At 35.0% G+C, this 24,808-nt stretch overlaps 1 protein-coding gene across 3 annotated transcripts in view; it reads right to left on the bottom strand.

Annotated features, from left to right (window-relative positions):
- The window catches only part of TPR (translocated promoter region, nuclear basket protein), a 57,164-nt gene that overhangs the window by 8,390 nt on the left and 23,966 nt on the right, over window positions 1-24,808 (bottom strand). For 2 of the 3 annotated variants that reach the window (XM_003410841.4, XM_023549184.2), the window contains 23 exons: window positions 24,049-24,215; window positions 22,931-23,083; window positions 22,413-22,529; window positions 21,125-21,328; window positions 20,832-21,016; window positions 20,223-20,370; window positions 17,992-18,129; window positions 17,762-17,893; window positions 16,171-16,301; window positions 14,616-14,826; window positions 13,622-13,765; window positions 12,897-13,095; window positions 11,471-11,676; window positions 11,204-11,265; window positions 10,065-10,273; window positions 8,577-8,849; window positions 7,705-7,853; window positions 6,972-7,055; window positions 4,494-4,691; window positions 3,531-3,662; window positions 3,233-3,323; window positions 1,202-1,386; window positions 40-108 (listed from right to left, as the gene is read on the bottom strand). In XM_003410841.4, the coding sequence (XP_003410889.2) occupies window positions 40-108; window positions 1,202-1,386; window positions 3,233-3,323; window positions 3,531-3,662; window positions 4,494-4,691; window positions 6,972-7,055; window positions 7,705-7,853; window positions 8,577-8,849; window positions 10,065-10,273; window positions 11,204-11,265; window positions 11,471-11,676; window positions 12,897-13,095; window positions 13,622-13,765; window positions 14,616-14,826; window positions 16,171-16,301; window positions 17,762-17,893; window positions 17,992-18,129; window positions 20,223-20,370; window positions 20,832-21,016; window positions 21,125-21,328; window positions 22,413-22,529; window positions 22,931-23,083; window positions 24,049-24,215 (3,587 nt within the window). The remainder of the gene's footprint in view (window positions 1-39; window positions 109-1,201; window positions 1,387-3,232; window positions 3,324-3,530; window positions 3,663-4,493; window positions 4,692-6,971; window positions 7,056-7,704; window positions 7,854-8,576; window positions 8,850-10,064; window positions 10,274-11,203; window positions 11,266-11,470; window positions 11,677-12,896; window positions 13,096-13,621; window positions 13,766-14,615; window positions 14,827-16,170; window positions 16,302-17,761; window positions 17,894-17,991; window positions 18,130-20,222; window positions 20,371-20,831; window positions 21,017-21,124; window positions 21,329-22,412; window positions 22,530-22,930; window positions 23,084-24,048; window positions 24,216-24,808) is intronic. The other variant, XM_064276503.1, reaches the window with a different exon arrangement.

Here is a 24,808-nt window from a genome sequence, read left to right as displayed (position 1 = left end):
AACTAAGGAGCCACTATTACATGATACGTAAGTACTTACCATGCCACCTATTCCTGGAGTCAGTTGAAGCCCACGTCCCACAGACTGCCTCCGGGTCATCTGAATTCTCTGTGTGTCAAGAAAAGAATTACATTTATTTTAAAAGATTAAGCAAAAAAAACAAACTCCAGGTGTCAATAAATGTAGCTTAGTTACTTGCTGGTAATAACTAAAATGTTACATATGTAATCATCAGGATATTTCTTAGAAAAAATTACTATTAATCTTAGAAGAAATCAATTTTAATCAGTGATAAATTTTTAATTATATGGACTCTACTTAAAACCAATGGCATCTATGATCCTATCTTATTTGTACATGAACTAATTTAGTTCCTAACTCTTTATACCTAACTGTTAGCAAGTATGACTCTGAATCTTAAGACTTAATTATCTTTCGGAGTTCAAACAGCAGTAAGGACTTTTTAAAAACTGTTTCCCAGTTTAGATGATTTTGTAAGACACATACACAATCCTTTAAGGTTTTATATTCTCAACTGAATTTATCTTCACCAATAGTGTTTTAATAGTTGTCAGTTTAATAGTTTTAATAATGTTACAGAGTAAGAATCAAGCCAGATTACTACAGCCTTGGTATTTTTCCCGTTTCTGCAGAAGCTTCCATTTAAGAGATGCCCACCACTACTATATGGAATGCTGCACGTAGAGTCACGCACACCTCTTCGTTACTTTTAAAAGTGGAAACTAATACATATGGTTGCAAACACATGAGGAAGAAAATGTTCTATTAAGCAAAATTGACATAAAAAAAAAAAGTGCAGCTTAGAGAATGACATTCAAAGTAGATGGTGGTAAGCTGCTAAAATACATTTTACTTTAATTAAAATCCAAGAAAATATTTTTCTTAACCCACAGAAACGATATTTTTATTTGTTATGACTACAATCACTCTAACTCTAACTTATACACAACCTTTAGAAAGCCTCATCTTTCTAAATGTTATCTAATTTACAGAAGTAAATCACTGCCATATTCCAAGGAAAGGAAATTAGAGATTAGCTTCATTTTGAAAAAATTATATAAAAATATGCCAAAACATTTAAAAAGTTCATTTAGTTTCTAAACAAGATGTAATATCTAACGGAAAGGAACAGAGGAAAAGACATGATTTTTTAGAGTTCATTTTTCAGAACGACCAGTACCTGAACTGGTGGACCCAATTCTTGAGGTGGAGCGTGAATGGTCAGTCGTGGAGGAAGCGGATGTGGTGGGCGTCTTGGTGACTGAGGTGCTCGAGGGGTCTGTCTTTCAGATGCTGATGATGGCTGCTGTTCTCTAGAAATCTCCTGGGAAAAAGACGACTCTGTAGTACCTGTATTTCCTTCACCTACAGGGAAGCAGAAGCTTAATTTGAACTACTAAATCTACCACAGAATAACCTGGACAATTCCTAGAAGTATAAATCTTGCCACTATAAGTGCTTATCTCACTAACATTTTCAGAATGAAAATAGCAGGGTGTGAGGGAAAGAACACGGGCTTGGGAGCCAGTGATAATGGAGTCTGCACTTAGCAGCTGTATGTCTTTGGGCAAGTCCCTTAACCCCTCTGAGTCTATTCCTTTGGCTAGTAATCAAATGCCACCAATAAGAAAGGTTTTTCTAAAGATTTTGAACAATGGCCATAAAGCACTTAGCCCAATATATCACAAAATAAATATTTAGTAAATAACGGCTGTTATTATGCTTCATAAAACGGGCAAATTACCTTAAGGTCAGACCACCAGGGTCTCACTATAATACCCAAACAGGATGAAGGAGAATGGGGAGAAGCCTTAAGATAACACTTTTAAATTTGATTTTCCTAAATTCTAAATTTCAATAGTCCCTCAAATGTCTACGTATGTGGCAAAAACAAGCTGTTTCTTACTACGAAAATCTGAATAGGCTATCACACAGGATTCAGTAGTTTGAAAGTCTGAGGTCTGGAATTAGATCCTAGCTCTACCACTTACTTGCTGTGACCTTGGTTAAGTCATTTTCTTTCTCTGTGTCTCAGATTCTTCTTTGCTATACTAAAACTCATTACAGTACCTATACCTCATACACTTATTTCAAGAACTAAACAATTCAAAACAAGTAAAGTTTCTCAAAAAGCACTCAGTAGCTGTTGGCCATGTACCAAATTAACCCAGAATTTAACTTTATCCAGACAGCTAAGGCCTATCTTTGCTTGACCCCCAACCCCCAAATAAACCTCTAACAAATATTTCATGAGCACCTAGTATATGCCTTGTGTCTGGAAATAACAGCTGTAAACACCTGCCCTCAACAGACTTAACTTTCAGTGATAACATCTAAACAGGAAAAAAGAAAAAAAAAATCCCTCTATATTCCAAGTAGGTGACACAAAAATAGTTTAATTACAAAACGTTTTCTAAAATGTTCATTACCTAAATGCAAAGTAGCATCAATCTCCCTCTCCCCTTATGTTTAGCTCCCTTAAAACCTAAGAATATAATTTTTTTAATTACATGATTAAATTTTCCTCTTAATCTCATACTTTTAAAAACCCAGCCTATACAGAAACCCAGGGACACCATTTTCCCTTAAGTCTGAATATATACGGTTTTATTGCCACTAATCACTGTAACCTGTACCACTTAGTATCATTACCTGTAAAACCAGGATATTATATTAACTAATTCTTTAAAAACACATTTAAAGACAGCCATTCTAAAATCATTTTCTATGATTTCCATATACCTTACTGCAACTTTTCAGTGGGCATCTAAGACTCTTTCTTCTACATATTAACAAAAAGCATGGGATCCTGGATTAAAAAAATTCTTTTTTTCATTGAAAAGACCAGAAAATACTGCAAAACTCCAATATGCACACATCTTGAAACAGGCAGCTTGATTAGACTGACCTCTTCTGGTTACGAACTGCTGCTACTGCTGCTAGGAGTTTCTGATTTAATTTTTCCACTTAAAAAGAACAGCAGCAATATATGGCATTTATAATACTTCACAGATTTTGAAATGCTTGAATCTTACAGCAATCTGAAGAGGTGGAAAATATACTGACAGTATCTTATTGTCATAAATACAAACTTTATGAGAGAATAATAGTGACAAAGCTAGAAAAGTCAATCTCTTGTCAATTTACTAAACAAATTTTATTACCTACAGCATATCACCAGAAAAGGCCAATTAAAAAGTAATAATCTCACCACTGTTTTGAGAATCAGCAGCTCTCTGATTACTTTCGCCTCCACCCATACTTTCTTCTGTTTCTGTACCAGGGTCAGTCCCATCACCACCCTAAATAAAAAATGGGATGCCTAAGTACAAACAGGTATTTTTAAAAAACAGACCAAGTAAGCCACAGCAAAAAAAAAAAAGTTCAAGAAATTTTGCTGATTTGAGAATATCTGAATACAGACAGGCCTTTCTATAGTCTTGGAAAACAGTGAAACTCTTCCAAGCAATTTTTAAAGAAAAAGAATGGTCAAAGTTCCAGCCGGTTACCTCAGCATCATCAGCTTCATATCCATCATTGCCATCTGCACTACCAGTGCCTTCATTACTATCTTCACCCTCGTCTCCCATCCCTGTGTCATCTTCATCATCATCATCTTCTTCCTCATCTTCCTCATAATCCTAGTAGAAAAATTCTCAACTATAAATAAAGATCTAGGCTATGGCATACATGCTGTGTACATCCTAATACCACCCTTAGAAATTTAAATGATTCAGCACTGATCCAGAAATAGAGTTATCTTGAGAGTAGTATGAGCTTAGTTCTGTGGCACCAAATACCAGAACCGTGAAGCTTACAGAGAATTAGTGTAGCACTGATCAATTCTGAATCCTGACTGCTCACATGAGAGCTTTCAAAGACTAAAGCTCCTACACATACTCAAAGTCCCCAGCAGTTTACTTTAATTCTAAATTAAAAAAAAATGGAGTTGAATAATAAAACTAAAGCATGAGCTTTTAAGAAAAGCTGTTTTATTAAGAAAAAAATCTAAAATGAGAAGCCCATTCAGAAATAAATCCCAAATTAAAATAAAAAGTTCCACTTAAAAGATGCTGCAATGAGGGTGACATGTCAATTACTTCTGAAATGAACTAGGGGGCTCCAAGAGAAAAAGTATCACTTTGCTGCTTCTTTTTATTTCCAGAAGCCACAGAGCTTATAATTAAAATCACAGTCATGCAGCAATGAGATTTAAGATTAAGTTTAATCGAGAACAAATCCTGAAGACCTTAACAACCATAAAAAAGAACTGGGATTTTCCATCACTTGCTCTATGTCCAATTTTATTACGAAATGTTAATTTCAGAACCAATCAGGATAAAAGAAAAGCAAAATAAGCTATTTAAACTGACGGAATCAGAATTTACTGGTTCCTGCTTTAGTAGTCCTAAGGGTTTGAACATTTTTATTCAACAGTTTGGAAATATTAGATGATTCCAAACCAAATTCACCTCATGCTCGCCATCGTTTTCATCATCATCCTCCTCCTCATCGTCACTGTCAATAACAATGACATCATCGCCTTTGCCTTGACCATCCTGGGACGACGCTGCCTGCTGATCTGACTGAAGGGGCCCAAGATCTATTTGAAGGGACTGAGAGGTCTCCTCACTGTCTTCCATAGGAGTGTAATCTCCCTGGGTGACTCCCTTTTAAAAAATAAATAGTAAATATCAAGCATATCTAAAACTATCAGTTTGATAGTGCAGATCAAAAGATTAAAAAATACGTACATACAATAAAAGAAGAATTAATTTGAAATATAAGCTAAGGAAAATAAAATCTTTGGGTTTTTCTTTAGTGTCTTCTCCAGAGAACCCATAAAGAATTATACAAATCTCTTTGGGTAACACTCCAAGAAAAAAGAGGAGGGAGGAAATACGTATCTTTGTCCACAAACAGATAAATATGTGTATGCTTAAACCAACAGAGATACTATAGCTCAGCGCTGTACAGCAAATATAATGCCAGTCACAATGTGAGTTGCATACTACTTTTAAATTTTCTAGTAGCCACGCTGAAAAAAAACAAAAAAAAAAAGCTTTGTAATCCATGTGAAAACTATTGCTCAATATTTTACTGCTTTTTTTATTTAAGTTTTTAAAATCTAATGCATATTTTATACTTACAGAGTATCTCAACATGGACTAGCCTTATTTCAAGTGTAAGAGTCAATGGGGTTAGCAAACAGTGCAAATCCTAATCAAAGTCAGAAAAAAGAATGCTAATGGACCTGCAACATTTAAATTTTTTTTCCCCAAAACCAGAGACAATCTGAAAAACACACTAAATAAAATAAGCCATTGTTATTGTCTACTAAGAAACCTTTACTTGCCCCCCAAAATTGATAACTATCCAGGCCTTCAAGGCACATTAAAGATACCAGATATTAGAACAATGGGATCGACTCATATGCAAGGTCTGTGTAGCCACCAAAGACTAAGGACAGATGAAGTCAAGTGAGTCCTCGGAGCCCAACTGAACTGTCCTGATGGTCGGCATTAGAACTAAGATAGTTTAGCCTGGGACTGGGTGGAGACAGTCATATGACCAAGCAGCATTTCCAAAGTCTAACAATTCACCTGCGCATAGTAATTGGTTCTATAGTGGATCTTGGCAAGTTTCTCTAGAGAGAAAGTGTTCTAATGTATCTATCTCAAAATACGTAGTTTTTACTGAATTTCCCATCAGTATTAGTTTAAAAAAAAAAAAAGATTAAACTTACATTTTCATAAATTCAATCACATTTTTTAAAAAATGACTACAAAAAAGTGCTTTTGTTTAAGCACAAAGGAAAAAACTAAAAGGTACTTTGCTTGGATTTTGATGTCTAGGAAAATGTGATTAGGTAGAGAATTACTGAAGAAACTTAAGAACTTTCACTTAGGTTATTTGTAACTTCCTTTACTGCATTAAAAAAAAGATATCAGATGTTAAAACAATTCTTCACTCAATGTATTTGCCCACAATTCTATTTCCAGTTAGCCACTGAAATAAACTATAATTTTAACTTTATTTCTGATATTAACTGTAAGTTAAATGCATGCTTTTTGGCTCAGCACTCAATAAATTATTTTTTATACAAGGCAATAACAACTTCCTGCGAGCTAGTAAAGTCATTCATAAAAAATTATGTCACCACAACGGAAAAAAATGACTAAGTCATGGTATAATTAAAAATGTGCCTAAAATTGACATACTTGTTTCAGAAAATGCAACTTATAAAGAACATCCGCTTCACCATCAGAAAATCAGAAAAGTAACTGCTACACATTCAGCAGATAGTGTTGGAAGGGTGGAATGGAAAGCCAAATGGCATTTATGAGTCATAGAAATTTTTGTCAACTTCAAGGAAAAACATTTGCAGAAGATTTCAATGTAATGAAAAAATTAACGTTGAAGAAAGGCCTGGAGATCTACTTCTGAAATACCAGCCACTGAATACCTTTTGGAGCACAATTCTACTGACATGCACTGGGTTGCCGTGAGTTGGAACTGACTCAACAGCAACCAGTGGTGGTAGTATTTGGCACTTTACAATCCTAAAAACTATATTATTCCTGTAAGTGAGAAAACTGAGGTCTACAGGTTTAGAGTTGCTTATAGTTACACAGCTCATCTTAACTCAAGACTAAACCATCGCTGTTCTTCTAAATAAACAAAATAGTGGGTAATCTGTACGCATGACAATTCTTAGCTTGGAAAACCTGTGCTACCCATGAACAAAAACATCTCTTTAATACAAGTTTGGAAGGCAGTAAAAGGAGAAAATCAAACAAAACAGGAATTGTACTGGTTAATTCTAGTAATATTTCATTAAATATGAAAGTATTAAGTTAAAATAATTTCCAATTATGTTTAAATTTGTCGAGCTAATTTCTTTCACTGAAGGCAACAATTCTGTTACTTAAAAAGTGAGTTTTACTTACTTCTCCAATAGAATCTTGGGAATCCTGGTTGTATACTTGAGTCTCTACCTCTCCATCAGTACTTTCTTCTGCCATAACTTCTTCCTGAATCATAAGACACGAGAGTTTTAAACACCAATTCACTAGGTGAGTGTTGACCTGTTCAGCCAGTTCTAGTAAAACAAAACACAAACTACAACTTTATGAGGCTATATATCGGAAATGTTAACATCATTGTATTTATAAAATATAATCTTTCTTCTTCAGTATATACATTAACTCACGCTAATAAAACTTATTTAGTAGTCTTAATGTTTGACAGTAAAGCCTAATTCATTACAATTTAGACTCAAAAGAAGACAAAGGAACAAAATCTTGGCCAATCTTATAAAAACATAGCCAATTAGAGTTTAAAATGTCCACTAGACTACAAACTCCCTTATTCTTTGAAATAAAAACCAAAAAAAGAAAAAGAAAAGAACCTCTTCACAATACAATTCAACTTAGGAATTTAGGGTTTGTAACTATTTTTTATTGAAATGGGAACAAATTAAAGATAAGCAAAGAATATAAACGTTGTTGGCAATATCAACAATACTTGAGCTATGAGTAGAAATGTTGTAGTTAAGTTCAACAGAGTTTTCTAGATAATGAATTCTGGCCCCAAGAGGTCAACTCACCTAACAGCGCTATTATAGAAAGGATCTTAGCTCTACTGGTAAAAGTAAAAATAAACAGATAAAATTGTACACACCTCAGGTCCTACAGTTGTAACACTTTTCAATTTCTTTGGAACAGGCATTTCCACTGTATCGTCAGATACTTGGTCTGATGCTTCCATGGTGCTATCTTCTTCCTCTTCACGTGTACGCTTTGGCAAAGAAGAACTTGGGGTAGCTGAAACTTTGAAATTAGATTATTTTTAAATCTTGAATTACAGTATGATACTGAACTGAATTTAGACAAAGATAATTTTTAAAACTTTTTTTTCATTAGCCAATGTGGTCATTTAACAGGAACACTTAAACTGTGTAGATGATTAAATTATAATCAATTTAGAGTCCTAGATAAATTTCCATCTGCATAATTTGTTCTTGCTAATCTATGCATAAACAAAGAGCAATTTATGCTCTGAATCAACGGTCTGTGACTATCAACCTAACCCTGCTTAATAAATCCAGGTACCTCTTATAGTAACGTATCTGATTCACTGTGACTGCAGTGATAGATAATTGCTATTCACAAAGTTTACACAGAGACTTCTATAGCTTATAAAACCCAGGACTCCTTGGCTAAAATAATTTACATTGTATGCTTATACTTGAAAATGGTTATACAAGCTTGTCTTAGTACTCAGGACCTGTGTATTAAGTTACATGTCTCCTGGGTTGTATCACCTTTAAAACCTGAGCAAAAATAAGGGAAATCAGGATCTTAGGTAATGACAAAAACAAGTGACCTAACATAGAATTCAGTAGTAAACATGAAATAAAATGTTAGGAATACATTCATGTATTCAAAGATCCGAGAGAAAATAAGTACATAAAATACTCAAGGTATGTATTATACACAAGAAATTACGCTATGCACAAGTCTTCTCTACCTTCATCTTAAAAATAATCTTACCCGTGCCAAACACTGCTGTGGAAGTAGAAGGCCGTTCAATTGGTGAACTCTGAACAACCTCTACTATGTTTGGGGATAGCTCTTGGTTTGCAGGCTCAATCTGAGGATGACTCTGCTGAGTAGGTTGCACAAAAGCTGTAGCCTGTGTTTGCTGCTGAACAGTTAAAATAGGTTGAGAGATAGAAGGCTGGACATTAGGACTAGTAGAACGAACAGATCCACTTGTGCTACCAAAAACCGGAACGTGTTCCACAGGCCCTTCTGACTGCATTGCTGAAAAATAATAACGTTTAATAAAACATGAAAAAGGCTTCTATTTCAACAGCTTTACGAACAATCAAAGTAACTTTTTACATGAAAACACACATGACAACAGTAAGTCTTCTACTTTCACCAAGGCTAGCAGTATCCTTCCCTGTCCTGTGGTATAGGTCACATTTTGCATAGTTATCTGTGTCCATCTCTCTTACTGCTCATTAGATAAAACACTGTGGGCAAATATAACGCATTAGGCGTTTCTGTATTGCCTATGTGACTGGTATGGCAGCCTGCAGTAACTTGTTGATTGAATTAAACAATAAATATCTGAAATGGTTTTGGCATCTATTTGCCATTTAATTATGACCAAATAAATAAAATTAGGAAGCTCAATGTTATGTTTTTAATAAGTACCAATTTGTTTTTAAGTATCATAAAATGAACCTTAAGACCAGTTTAACTGATAATATATCTGACAATCTTTTTTTAATATACCTGAAATAAAATATTCTGTACTTTCATAGAATGTACACACATAATATACTTCTAAACACTTGGATAATTTACTGAATTCCAGTATTTGTTAGGGTAAGAATTTAAGGAAATAATGTTCATCCATTTAGCAAAGTCGAATACGTATTTTGGGGTTGGGTAAAGGGATTAAACAAGGAAATACATGATCCTTGCCCTTGAGCTCAACCTAGCGGAATAAAAAAGCATGTGTGCAACTGAACTTAATACAAAGTAGTAACTGCTGTAATGAGTAACTGAGTAGAGAAAACAAAAGGTCAGACCATTTCAATGAAAAAGTGATACTGCGTTCAATTAGTAATTTAGCATGGTTTTTCAGTTTTGCATGGATTTCACGTCATCATTCTAAGCCAATAAAAATAAAAATCCAGTTCTAAAAAAAATACCATATACTAAGAGGGGTGTATTTTGTCTCTAGTTTAACAGTAAAACAAAACGAGAGTAAAAAGGAGAAGGAGGAAAGTAGTAAAGGAAGGAGGGAGGGAGGGAAGAAGAGAGGAAGCGAGGAAGGGAGTTAATCTTTTGCGCTAACATGAATCCTAGGAGGCATTCACTTCAAAACATTAACCACCCACTTTAACTATAATGTGTGACTTTAGCTTTAATGGGAGCCTCATTTGTCCTTGAAGTTACTGTCGTCTTCTCATAATAAACATAAACAATCAGTCGGTCCAATCAGATGTGTATTATTTCACCTACCTTCTTGTGATTCTACCTGTGTAGTGGGCATGACTGTAGCTGTTGGGGTAGTAGTAGGATTTGTAACAGTGGCAGGTGTAACCATTGGGCGGATGCTAGCCCTGGGTGTTGACTTATTTCCAGCCATAGCTGCAGCTGTCACTTTACTTGGAGTAGACACAACAGGAGTTGGCTTGATATTGGCTGTTGGTGGTTCTGATGTGCTGGCACTTATAGGGGAGAAAATTCAAGAATAAAGACTCATAAAATAATTACCACAAATACTGCTTATGAAGTACCTAAACTCTACTAAAGGCAAAGTGCACGTTTCCTGAAGTAGATGTTCAGCAAGTATGATCTTAATATGGGTTCAGACTTTATTAATCCTAGTTTTCCTAACACCACTTCAGGTAGACTTTTGGTAGATTAAAAATATACATATTTTTACGGAGACAGTGAGTAACAGTTCTTTATTTTTCAGTTCACTAGTTCAAATATTCAGTAAGTGGTTTTACTTTCAAGCATTAAAAACCGTGCAGGAAACGTTCCAAAGTGGTGCATTTAGGATTTCTAATATTTGCAAAGCATCCTGACAATGCAATATTTATTCAACTATAGAGTCACTGAAACCAAGTCTCAAACAGCCTCTTATATTTGTTATATTATGACATCGAAGGGGAAATGAATAGCTTTTCTTAGATATAAGCCAATCAGAAACAAGAAGATGAACAATATTTTCTCTGTCACAAAGCTCTACCCAATGATATATGGACTGAAAGCAAGAGTTCTGGGGAAAAAAAAGTTGGCAACTTCATGATACAGTTTTGCAGGCACAAACAGCTCTCTGGATATACATTTTTTAAATTGTATAGATTTGTTTCTATCCCCAAAGATTATTAGATCTTAGGAGCTGGTGGTATAGTGATTAAGTGCTCAGCTGCTAGCCAAAAGGTCTGTATTCGAACCCACCAGCCGCTCCATAAAAGAAAGATGTGGCAGTCTGCTTCCATGAAGATTTACAGGCTTGGAATCCCTATGGGGCAGTTCTACCCTGTCCTATACAGTTGCTATGAGTCAGAATTGACTTGGTAACAATGGGTTTGGTCCCTGCAACTTCAAAAGAAAAACAGGTATCAGACTGTAAAAGAACTAAAACTCACATTCCTCGTTCACCAGAGGCTGGAGTTGTTTTCAATGTGATCTGTCTCTGCTGTTCTGGAACCTACAGAAAGAAAATTATTCATTAATGTGCCAACCCTAAAAGATTCCACTCAACAATGCCATACAAATATCTACTATTGTTAATTCTGTCTCTATACTTTGAATTTTAATCAAAATTAACTCTGACAAAAGCTGCTAAAAACACCAGGCACTTTCAAGTAAGATGTACAAAGAAAAAATTCATTTAATCAAAATTAGGTACTCACCTTATTAGTAGGTTCTTGAGGCTCATCTCTTTGCTCGAGGTGTCTCTCTTGATGCTCCCTGAGTTCTCTTTCCAAGCGACTAATTCGACCTTCATACTGGGATTTTAGAGCAGTCATACGTACATCCAATTCATCTTTCTGTTGATCTAAGGCTCCATTCCTTTGTTTAAGTTCCTCATTTTCTTTAGTTAGCTGATCTTTTACACCTAAAGAGGTAACCATGTGATCATAATCAAACACCAGAAGTAAAAAACATTCATGTGCTTAAAGGGTGCACAGGGTCATATCAGATTCCACTACTGTACTTTAAAATCTATAGTAATTCTGATACATTATACCTTTCAAGAAGTTCTCAACAGATCCAGTTTAATTTCTTACTCCAATATACAAAACTCTAACTTTCTCTAAGATGTCAAAAAGCTAAAGAATCCATCATAAATCATAGTAAGCAGAAGCCCTTTTACATGGTCTTAAGTACTGTAATATTAAAAATATAGACAATACAAACTACAACACTTATTTCATATAATCTACAGTATATGCTCCAAAATCTTGCTGCAAAATAAATAAATTAGTTTTTCTTGGTGAACTACATTGCTGAGACATTATCTTTGAAGTCACTAAAATGACGCTTATAAAAAAACCCAACTACTTTGGCATCTTACTGGCTAAGCAGACTGGCAGGCAAAATGCATTTGGGCCCTGAGACTTGCATCACTGGGCGCCTCATAAATCTGACCTAGTACCATCCCTGAAGGGCCAGAGGGGCCCTCACTCAAGTGAGGCGCAGAAAAATTCCTGGACTGTAAGATCCAATGCTGTCTAAGAGTTTATGAAAGGCCTCTGAGCAGGACCGCCTGTGCCCGAAGCATCTCCGGAAGAGGGTAGTAATAGGTATTTCACACCAAAGCAGAAGATAGCACTACTCTATTACCAATCAATCATTAAAAAAGACCTCACAGAGAAACATCCAGAAGGGAATTAGAATATCAAAACATTGCGAAAAATGTAACCCATGTCTCTGAACAATTGTATAAACTCCTCATTGCCATCAAGTCGATTTCCATCCACAGCAACCCTAGAGGGCAGAGTAGGACTGTTCCACTGGGTTCCCAAGGAGTGGCTGGTGGATTCGAACGGCCGACTGAACAATATGTATAGTAATTCCTAAAAGGGAACCTAACTTACTGTGTAATCTTTCACAGAAGACACAGTAAATTATTATTTAAAAAAAAAAAAAGAACTTGAAAGTAATGGACATACTCATCAACTGGAAACTGAGATTCCTCTAAGTTTGTGTCAAATAAAATAATATTTAAAACACAAAGCAATGGGTTTACAGTACTTTTTCTTTCCTGTTAATTTCAAACTTAAATAAAATAACCAATTTTCACTATCAAGTTCAAATCTTAAAGTATACATTTACCAGCTAAGTGTGCAATTTTTGATTTTGCTGCTACAATAGCCTTTCTTGTTTTCTCTTCCTTTTCAGTTATCTGCTGTCTCAGCTGCTCCTCCTGTGTGGTTCTATCTTGAAGGTCCTGACGGAGTCGCGAAAGTTCAGACTGTAGCTGCGCAGTCTGTTCTTGGAGGTTCCTTGCTTCCATCTCTTTTTCAGACAATGTCTGTTAAAAGAAACCCAAAGTATTCACCATACAATTCGCCCAAATTAATGTATGTTGTATGACCTATAGACTTAAAATGTAATGCTTACTCATCTGCCTTTCTAGATTAAATGCAAGTATAATCATAAAAATGGTGGCCAAACCAAGTGGACATTTGAGGGTAATTACTGCTGTGTGCCATCAAGTCAATTCTGACTCAAAGCAACCTTTATGACGAGCAGAACTGCCCCATACGGGTCCAGGATGTGGATGTTACGGGAGCAGATTATCAGGTCTTTTTACCCAAGCAGAAACGGCTGGGTTCCAACTGCCCACCTTTTTTGTTACCAGCCAAGCGGTTAACCTGTGCAGCATCAAGGCTCCTTTGAGGATGATTAGATGTTATTTACACACGTAAGCCATTCAAAGTGAAAAAATAAAATATATACATTTCCACGTAACAGATAAAATACTGTCAGTGTTTAACACGTTCTCCACATATACACCAAGGGAAGAATTAGAGACGTAATCCCTTTCACATTCATACCTTCTGAAGATTCTCGACTTGGCTCTCCAGTGATTTTGACTTTGTCTCAGCTTGGCTGAGGGTTTCTTTGAGCTCCTGCATTTCCTGGACTGAGACATGCTGTTCCTGATGGTCTCCAGAAGACTGAGCTGAGCTCTCCAGGACCTAAGATGACAAAGAGTAGTAACATATTCAATAATTCCACCTCTGGAAGTTCGTCTAAGGAAATAAGAAATGTATTTTTAAACATATTCCTAAAGTTTCTCTCTCTGGAGCAATTTTAATGCTCCCAAATAGGGAATTAGTTAAATAAATAAGTTATATTTTTTCCCTATACAACTGATATTAACCAGCTCATCAAAATAATGGTGCGCTGTAAGTGAATGTCTGCCACAGAGATACATTGTCACAATGATGAATCAAGGGAAAAAGCAGCCTACAAAACAGCACATACAAATGACCTTGTTTATATGGGAAAACGTATTACTCGTAAGTAAAGAAAAATATACGATGGTGCTAACAGTGGTTAACACTGAGGAGTGGGACTTTTGAATTTTCTTCTTTATATACTCTTTAATCCAACATGTGATTAATATGTAAATAAGTCACTATACCTTTGGGAATGAAAAACAAGATGTAGATTGAAAATGTAACAAGGATTTTGTTATTCTCTACTTATTTGAAATTAAAACAAAGCCTGATTAATCATAAAAAAATTTTTTTTTATACACACAATTCAAATTAACAAAGGATTAAGCAACTATAGCTTTGAAAAAGGGACAGTATTTGAAATCAGAAAATAAGATTAAAATACCTACACTTTAGCCAACTTCCTCTCCGTTTATAATGCCCTCTGGGACATAATTGAAGGGCTCATCTTAAACCCAATGAAGATATTAGGTAAGTTTACACTCGAGTTTAGAATTAAAAAACTAATAATAATAATTGTAAAGAAATAAGATTTTAAAAACCTTCATCTTTATCATTTCTTTAAAGAAAAAACTCCTCCCAATACCTTATCCTGTTGTGCTTTAAGTTCTTCATACTGAGTCTTGTACCTACGTCCAATTTTCTTGACTTGAGTAATCGTTTTGACTTTTTCTTGTATGTCAACTACTTTGGCATCTAAGTCCTTCTGGATGTTCTCCTTTTCGGTTCTTACTTTATTTAAATCTTCCCTCAGACTCTGGATTAGGTTCTGATTGTTAGTCAAAGATGCATTTGATCTTTTTAAAAAAGAGAGAGGAAGGAAGAATAATAAAATATGTATTTTTCAAACTTTAAATTCTTCAATTGAAGCTTATATTGCGCTGCTTTAAAAATATTTTTTAATTTAAAAATCATAAAGAAAAAATTTCTAACATAATTTCTCAATTTAAGCATTCTTGGTCCTTTAGAAATACTTTCATTACATAAGCACACATACCCATTTTATAGGTACCCAGGTTTTAATCCAGATAAGCTCGACAGCAAAGCCGACACTGTACTGTTGTTGTTGTTTTTAGGTGCCATCAAGTCAGTTCCGACTCACAGCAACCCTATAGGACAGAGTAGAACTACCCCATAGGGTTTTCAAGGAGCAGTTGGGAGATTTGAGCTGCCGACCTTTAGGTTAGCAGCTGAGCTCTTAACCACTACACCACCAGGGATCCTTCTACTCTATTGGGTGTTACCAAACTTTTTCTGTAAAGGACCAGACTACAGTAAATATGTTAGGCTTTGGAGACCATATACAGTTTTTGTCACTGCTGCTGCTACTTCTTTCTGATGACCCTTAAAAATGTAAAAATCATTCTTAGCTTACAGGCCAGATAAAAAAAGCCATGGGTCATATTTGGCCTGTGGGTTGTTGCATGCCAACACCTCTATCATGAACTGAACCTGAAATCAGATAATCTGAACTAAGAGGATGGGTTTAACAATTACTAACTCTGTAAGCCTGGGTAGCCAAGCTTTCTAAACCTCAGCTTCCTCATCTGTAAGCTAAGGAATAATATTCCTATTACTTAACATACCAGACTACTGTTATCCATAAAGTATAGCACTATATAAGACAAAAATTTGTAAGTTGTAAAGCATTATATCAACAAGGGCCAGGACATGGAGATCTGACACTAAAGCTTGAAAAAGGTGAAACAGAAATGTTAATTTTAATATTTAATTTCTTATCTTTAAAGGGACAATACTTAAGTTCATTTTCAAAATACATGTTTAGCTGAATTTAATTTCTCTTACTAAAAATGTTCAAAATAGATTCTTGAATATATGCCAACCGAAAGAAAAATAATCTACTTGCACAAGTTAAACTTTGACTGTGTTTAGAAAATGAATTAATTTATTAGCTTCAGACTCACACAAACTGTTTACAATAATAACTCATACATGAAGATATAACATTATCACTGCTTGCTTGGCTCTGTAAGGAAATAAAAAGAAAGCTACATGTAGGGCTCCAGAATTTTTCACTGTTTTCAGAATCAGAAGCACTTCAGGAGTCATACAATGAACGAAAATGAAACTCTTCTAAGATTTCGTATCTTATATACAATTTAAGGCTTCTTTTCACACACCTTGCAATTTCAGCTTTAAGTCTTCCAATTTCTTCAGTCAACTGTTGAATACGCTTGGTATGAACTTCCTTTTCAGAAAGGAGCTTCCGATATTCTTCTGTATCTGGATCCTTCTGCTGGCTTACTAGATGCTAGAATACCAAAAATACATTACTATGGATTTTTAAGTTTTACGAAACAAATACGCTACAATAAAATGTCAGAATACCTAAGTAGGCCTATATTAGCTATCCTGCAAGCATAGTGATCAAATTACAAGGTATTAAGATCAAAGCTTTAATGTTTGTTTAGCTAAAAAGTCTAGACAACATAGAGGTGAAAAAATCAGTATCAATTGTTTTTTTTCATAGTTGTGAATAAACATTTCAAATTGGTTACAATGAGGCCAAATAAAGGGAGCCAAAGAATCTAAAAGCTGTTATTGTCAAGTACCTAATTTCATGAATTAGAAAGCCATTTCAAAGTAAAAAGTATACACATCACATTAAAATCTAAAAATATGAAAGTAAATCTAAATCTACTGATTCCATTAACCAGGAAGAAGGCAGCACGGTGTAACAGAAATATTTCTAGATTTGGGCAGATAATTCCTTCTTGATTTTTCAGATCATTTACGTAATAAGAACAGTAATAAATTAGCTCTAAAACGCTACAATAACGGCTACAGCCCCAGAGCATTTTCTAGGTGCCAGGTTTTACACTTAATTTTTGTAACATCAACTGCAAAAAACCTCTTTAAAATGTTGAAAAGCAAACACATCACTTTGGGGACTAAGGTACGCCTGACCCAAGCCATGACATTTTCAATCTCCTCATATGCATGCAAAAGCTAGACAATGAAATAAGGAAGACCCAAGAATTGATGCATTTGAATTACAGCTCTGGCAAAGAATAGTGAATATACCATGGACTGCCAGAAGAAGGAACAAATAAGTCTTAGAAGTAGTACAGCCAGAATGCTCCTTCGGAAGCAACAATGCATGCTCTGGACACGTTATCAGAAGGGACCACTCCCTGGAAAAGGATATCTGCTTGGTAAAGTAGAGGGTAGGTGAAAAAGAGGAAGACCCTCAACCAGATGGACTGACACAGTGGCTGCAACAATGGACTCAAGCATAACAACAGCTGTGAGGATGGCACAGGATCACGCAGTGCTTCGTTCTCTTGTACGTGACGGCGTCACTGTGAGTCGGAACCAATTTGATGGCACCTAACACCATCACCACAGATAGTGGTATTATATCTTCATTTTACAAATGAGAAAAACTATACATCAGAGAGACTGAGAAACTCTCACAAGTCATATAACTAGCACCTAAACAAGGGAACTCTGTACCTTCTGCACCATTTTTTTGTAAACCTAAAGCTGCTCTAAAAAATAAGGTCTTTTAAAAAATATAACATAATAAAAAAAGATAATAACCTGAGTTGTAAGTTTAACATCTGTCACATAAATATAAAATACTAGACTTTCAGTGGTAAACATGCAATAGTTTTCACTAGTTCTTCAAATATCTTTATCTCCCTAAATTGTATCCTGTTATTTATAATTAATGTTTCTGTGTTTTGGAATGAGTCTAACTGCATTTACCTGGTTACGTGCTTTCCAGCGTTTGACATCCTCTTCTAATAACTTCTTCTCTGCCTGCAACATACCGCTTTTCTCACTCAGCTCAGCATTTGCTTCTTGTAAGGGTAAAATATCTAACTCCAGTTTTCTCACCTGAAAATAGTGCCAGTATTTTTTTTTAACATTTAAATTAAAAATATTCACATTATTAAAAACAACATGCCTTGGCTTCTGATCATTAAGTTACAGACCTTTGCTTGCATCTGCTGTAGATCCTGTTCTAGCCTTTCCTTTTCTTCTCTTAGCATCTTATTGGTCTCCATAACTACATTCATTGTTTCAGTTTTCTTCATCAGTTCTTCATGCTGGGCCATTGTTTTTGCAGTGACCTGAAGATTACAAACACATAGCTACACCAGCATCTAATAATTAAAAAAAAAAACCAAACCCACTGCCATCGAGTTGATTTCAACTCATAGCCACCCCACAGGACAGAGTAGAACTGCCCCACAGTTTCCAAGGAGCGCCTGGTGTATTCAAAATGCCGACCTTTCAGTTAGCAACCAGAGCACTTAACCACTATGCCACAAGAGTTTCCAGCAGTTTAAATGAAGGGCTACCTTCTTCTATCAGAATATGTGCCAGCTAAGAAGACATCCCTAAACCATCCTACCAACAAAGTAGAAAGGATTTAAACTTTAAAAACTAAAATTTTTGAAGGTTTACACACTCACTTTTCTGTGATAAACACTCATTACAAAGAGTTAAAACAAATGCAAGAAATTACAAAGGTGACACTGAATGGATACTACATACCTGTTATGGATTAAATGTGTACCCCCAAAATCCAAAGATAGGTGTTGTAAATTCTAATCTCTATGCCTGTGGAAAGGGGTTGTCAGTTATGTTAATGAGGCAGGATTGGTGTAGTGTGTGTCTTGAGTCAATCTCTTTTGAGATACAAGAGATTAAACAAGGAAGTGAGCACACGGAGATGGGAGACAGATGTCATGCCACGTGAAAACCACCAGGCAGCCAAGGAACAACCTTTCCCCAGAACCAACAGAAAGACTTTCCCGTAGAGCCTGTGCCCTGAATTTGGACATCATGCCTTCTAAACTGTTTGAGGAAATAAATTTGTTTTTTAAAGCTGCCCATTTATGGTTATTTCTGTTATAACAGCACTAGGTAACTAAGAAAATATCCTACCAACAAGTAGTATTAACGGCACATAAAAACATCATTCCAGGCCTCTGTTTAATCTTTCTGTAGCTATACTGCATTTATTAACTGTTCTGAAATGATGTTGTTTTGGTTCCCTGTTGTTCAGAAATCCCTTTTGTTTCATCACTTTAGTTTTGAGAAATTTTACTGAATATTTGTCCAAGTGTAAAGCACTTTTTCTGTTCTCACTGGATGTTGTTATCCATTTTTCGCACATGGTGTTACTTTCTCTTCCTATCCTTTTTACAATTTTAGTTGTTATTTCATGGTTGTCATGCTATAGTACTCATGCTTAGGCAGACATATTATTTTTAATATAAAGTGGGTTACTTCCTGACTCTCTTCTTACTGTATCTAAGAAGAATTGTTTCCTTTGAACTTCTATGGGCTGGGCATTTTCTAGTATTATATGCTTTTCTGAAGAAATAGCAAAGGAAACTGAAGAGGCTAAGATAATGTGCAATCTTTGTTAGATACCCTGGTTCTGCCCCACGTGCCCACGTGCCAGTGTTAATGCTACTGAATTGGTGGGTCTGTTTATTATTTCCATGGGGAGATACATTTGAATTTGGATTGTTTCTTTAATAGGATATAATTATGAAACTTTCAACTTCTGTCAGAAAAAAAAAAATCCAATTATACATTTAACCCTGTTTTAGTATTTTCTCATTGGCAGTCTTTTCAACTACCTCACAGTTAAAAGGAGAGATAAATGATTTAAGATATTAATGTCCTTCACTCCAGATGTGGGAGTATACTGGGTTACAGTAGTGTGGGTTATTGAGTTAAGCCTGTGTTGTGACCATCCATTCCACTAAAGCTATGGCTGCTAACCAAAACGTAGAAAGTTTGAATCCACCAAGTGTTCCTTGGAAACCCTATGAGGCAGTTCTACTCTGTCCTATAGGTTCGTTACGAGTCGGAATCAACTTGACGGCAAACTTTTTTTTTAATGCATCAGGCATGGTTCTAAATGTTTCCATATGTACTAAGTCATGTAACCCTCACTATTATTATTCCAATACTAAAGATGAGAAAGCTAAGTGCAGAAAAGCTATTAAACAACTTACCCAATGGCAGACAGCTAATGGTACAAAGCTAGAATTTGAAATCTCGTAGTCTAGTTAGAGAGCCTTCACTCTTAACTATTACACTGTATCAGCGTTTAAATTATTTAAAATTAAACGTCATTAGAAACTAAAATAAGGTCTTCTCTTTCAATTTAACAACTACTTTCTTAAAAGCTTAGTATACATACCTGTACTTTCTCCCTTTCAGCATTTAGACTATCTTGCAGTTCCTGGAGCTCTCTTTCTAAAAGTTCAACCCTTTGTCGATAACGCAAACTCTCAACCTGAGCCACCTCAAACCTAGTTTCAGCAATTTCTTTTTCTCGTCGTATAAATCTACAAGAACATAAGATTTTACTTGAATAAAAAAAAAAATGCCCACAATGTAACAATCAAAACTTGGATAATTTTTAAAATGACAAAAATCGTTCACTTTAATTAAACTACTGACACAAAAAGTAATGTTTTTATTAATAATACATAACGATGAGAATAAAGTTTTTCTTTTTTATTATAGGCAGTAGCTTTAGAAATGTGTATCTTTATAGCTATCTGAAAGGCATTTAGTTTTCAAGGGAAACTCACTCAAGTTCTTAACAGATTCAACCTGAAGTCATTTGTTTAAATTGGCGTAAGTCTAAGTGTCAAAAGTGACCACCAATTTTCTGGTAGTGGATTTGTTGTACAGTAAGAGACAGAATGAATTTTACACCAAAACAGTACATAATCCCTTTCTCTAACTTACGCATTTGTAGTTTCGCTGTATAAGAGAAGTTTTAAGAATATATTAGACTTACCTGAGAATTTCTAAAATCTGTTCTTGGGATTTTCCTTCTTCACTGAGAGACACATTCAACGGTCCTTGTACACCTTCCTTCACAGAGGCAACTACCCTGTCACTTAACTTTTCAATCTGATCGTGAAGCAATCTGTTCTGTTTCTCCAGATCTTCACAGCGAGACATACACTTGGAAACTTCATCCTATAAGTCAAGAGTCTGTTGTAATAGCAGATTTTCCAACGTGCATTAAAAAAACAAACAAAAACCTTTTAATTCTCTAGAACTTTCTATCATGATCTACAATACTACCTTTAACACTCTCTCTCTCTCCTCCCAAGACGCTTTATATTCCAACAACTGTGATTCTGCTTTCTGGGTTGTTTCTTCCAAATGCTGCCGGACTGATGCCATTTTTGAAACCTGCTCCTTGGCAGCTTGTAGAGCTTCAACATCAGCGGCATGTAGCATCAATTCTCTTTCATACTTATTCTGAGCTTCCACAGCTATTTTAGCCTGCAAAATATCATGCCTTTATTGTCACAAAGTTTAAAAACTAATAAAGCTAAGTCTGTGCTTCTCAAAAATTGTAAAGAACTTTCCAAAGTTGAAATTTATAAAGACTAGGTAATTCTGAACAAACTCTATGAATTAAAAAACTAAATAAAATTCATAGCTATATAAAATACACAGTAGTAATTCTGTTTATAATTTATACAGACACACAAGAACTTCAAGAAAAAAAGAGAATGCAAATCGTTTGGATATTGAGTTACTGATGTATTTCTTTGATTATAATTTCTACTGTCATGTTTGGAAATAATCCAAGAATAATTTATTTTTGATTAGTTTGCCTTTGAACCATTTTCTCCTGTGTTCCGTTTTTAAAGTAATACTTGATACACGTACATGATGTTACATACACGTAATATAATAATGGAATGAATAGCCGTTAACATACCACCCGACTTAAAAAAATCAGAACATTACCAAATATCCTTACGTGTATTTGTTTCTCATACTACCATTTCAACAACCTCCACTCTCTTCAATCATTTTATCATTTCTTATTCATAAAAAAATAAGTTTCATCACATATGCATATGTGTGTGCATATACTCATGTGTTTATATGTAAACACCATAATGAGATTTTTTTTCAAAAGTTTAGAAAAAAACAGTGTATATAGTCTTTCTGGGACTGACTTTGTCACTCAACACAATAATGCGTGAACTACTCATCTGTGTCACTGTGCAGAGCTATAGTTTTTTCACTTTCAATAATATTCCTTTGTGAAACGATTATACGATTTTAGTTTTTGAGATGGAGTGGCTAGGAAATCTGCGCAAGCTCAGCAATGCATTAAAAATGATCTTATCAAGAGCTTTGGATGGTACCTCTGACTAGTCAATCTTTTTTTTTTTCCTATTTGTTAACGGATACTGCACCATTTACTTTTAGCCTTCATATATACTTTTCAACTTACCCTAGTTCAAGTTCCATGACAGAAGAAACAACCCTGCGTTTTGAAAATGCATTAATATTCTCCAAGAACTATTCTAGGATCAAAGCTCATTTCCCAGTAAAAGCCAACACTTACTTGTTCCTGACAGTCACGTCTGGCTTGCTGTTCATTACTCAAAGCTGCACTTGCTCTCTGAAGAGCTTCTTGTACTTCATTCTGAACACTAGAAAGTGTTTTCTTTAGCTCAGATAACTAAATAAAAAGAACATTGAAACCAGAGTTAATTGTAAACGTACTTTAAAAATACTTACCGAAGCTGGATTTTTAAAATGCAATTAGTCCAAAGGAATGCTGACTAAATTTAAAACAGTTATAACCCGACCTGACAGAAGCTACTGTACAGGCTTTGCAGTTCTATGTCACTTCCCAATAATTCTGCAGAGGCTTCCAAACAGTGGATCCCTACTACCACAGTCTAAAATTTCAAAAGGAAACGATTACAGAGGAAAGTACCACGTAACACTGAAACTGTTGATTATGTGTTCGATGACTATCTATTGAGATAAACTGAATGATAACTAGTGAGTCTGTTAGAATAACTCAAACCCTTAAACAACGAGAAAAAGACTAATACAGTTAATAACCTAATTTACCTGTTGTTCCATGCTCTCTATGGCTTTTCTCTTGTCATCTTGAAGTTCTTGTTTTTCCTTCTCTACTTCCATCAACTTCTTTTCCAACTGTGTCTGAAACTCAGCAGACTCTTTCAAACGAACTTCAATATTCTTACGTACTTCCTCTGTCACCTTCACATCATGCAGACAACAGGATACAAAAATTGTACACATTTAAAATTATAAAATTCTAAATTTCTCCAAATGTAAATTACATTTGAGAAATGGTACTAAAGTTAACATTTCCTTTGTATTAGTAACTGTAACAAAATCCATCAAATGCTGATTAATCGGCTCAAAAACAAAGCAACAAAAAAAGCCAAAAAAAAAAAAAACAACTATAATTTACCCCTCAACTTGGCTACTGTCTAGTCTTCTCTTTTGAAGTGAAATTTCCAATCTTTCCTTTCTGCCTCAACCCTCACATCCACTGGCCTGGTCCGTCTATTCTACCACTAAGGGATTTCTTTCTCACGTATTTTTATTTGCACTGGTGCCAATCACAAAATAAATAAATAAAACGGTGGCTTTAGACTACTGCTACAGTCTCCAAAATGAACCGTGCATCTTCCGATTTACTACATTAATCTTTCCAGATAGAACGGCTCTTAATAAATCTACAGAATATTACGTGAATTCAAAATCTTCCATATTTGTTTCTCTACTACTTTTTAAATTGTATCCCTTATTATTTCACATCAGAAATTCAGTATACACTCAAACTGTCATCATCTGAAGCCGTTCTCCTTGGCTGGGTGTTCCTACTACGTGAAGTAACTTCCTATTATCTGTGAAGTATCAAAATGATATCTTCCTTCAAGGACCCGCACAAATGCCATCTCTCTTGTAAAGCCATCGGTTCCCAAGAGACAAATCATCTCATCTACCTTTCATTCTCACCATTCCTTTCCTATACCAATTGCATTCATATCCCTTGGATGCATTTTGTGTGCTTTTATTTTATCTGGCATATTAGACTCACACACTTTTAGGAGATAAAGGTTGTGATGTCAGTCCAATTCACACGTCCTACAATGCCTTATCTATAGTAGGCTCCTAATTAAGAAAAAAAAAGAAAAATGTTAGATTGTCCATACCTGTTTTTCCTTGTTGAGGGATTCTTCTAAACTCGTAACCATTGCTCGATACTGTTCCACATTACTAGTACTTGTTCTGAGTCTCTCCTTCAAATCATTCACCTGCTCTTCTGTTTGCCTTAGCTGACTCCGAAGCTCATCTACATCTTCTCTGTCACCAGGCTGACCTAAAAATATAACAACTCTATTAAAAATAACACGTTAAATGACACTAGAGATAATTTTCAAAGAGATTGTGCAATTAAGATTAAGGCTTAAATGTAGCAGTAATTATCTACAAAGTGTATTTCAATCATGCTGAATGGTTTAATTAAAAAAAAAAAAACCCAAACTCATTGCTGTCAAGTCGATTTCGACTCAAAGCAACTCTATAATAGACCTGCCCCATAGGATTCCCAAGTAGTGGGACTTTTCCATTGGCAGCCAAACTCTTAACCACTGTGCCACCAGGACTCCTTTAACTAAATACTTCTAGGTAAATACTAACAAGTACTTTTGCATTTACGTTACTTTGTCAAAAAATTCGAAAATTTGAATTTTTGTTACAAAAATTAGGAGTATTTACAAAAACTTCAAATATTTCCAATAAACTGAGGTAGCTACTTGAAATTATGAGGTTCTTATCACTTAAACACTATTGTTTAGTACACTAAATTTTTTTTTCATTTAGCCCAATTTTTGTTCTTTTTAAAATGCATGGAAAAAAGAAATCACAGTTGAAAATGCTTTCGCATTACATGATATCAAAGATACTGGGTTA

This window comes from Loxodonta africana, chromosome 25 (genome assembly GCF_030014295.1).
Source record: "Loxodonta africana isolate mLoxAfr1 chromosome 25, mLoxAfr1.hap2, whole genome shotgun sequence".
Taxonomy (NCBI): domain Eukaryota; kingdom Metazoa; phylum Chordata; class Mammalia; order Proboscidea; family Elephantidae; genus Loxodonta; species Loxodonta africana.
This window is presented reverse-complemented; position numbering and strand designations above follow the sequence as displayed.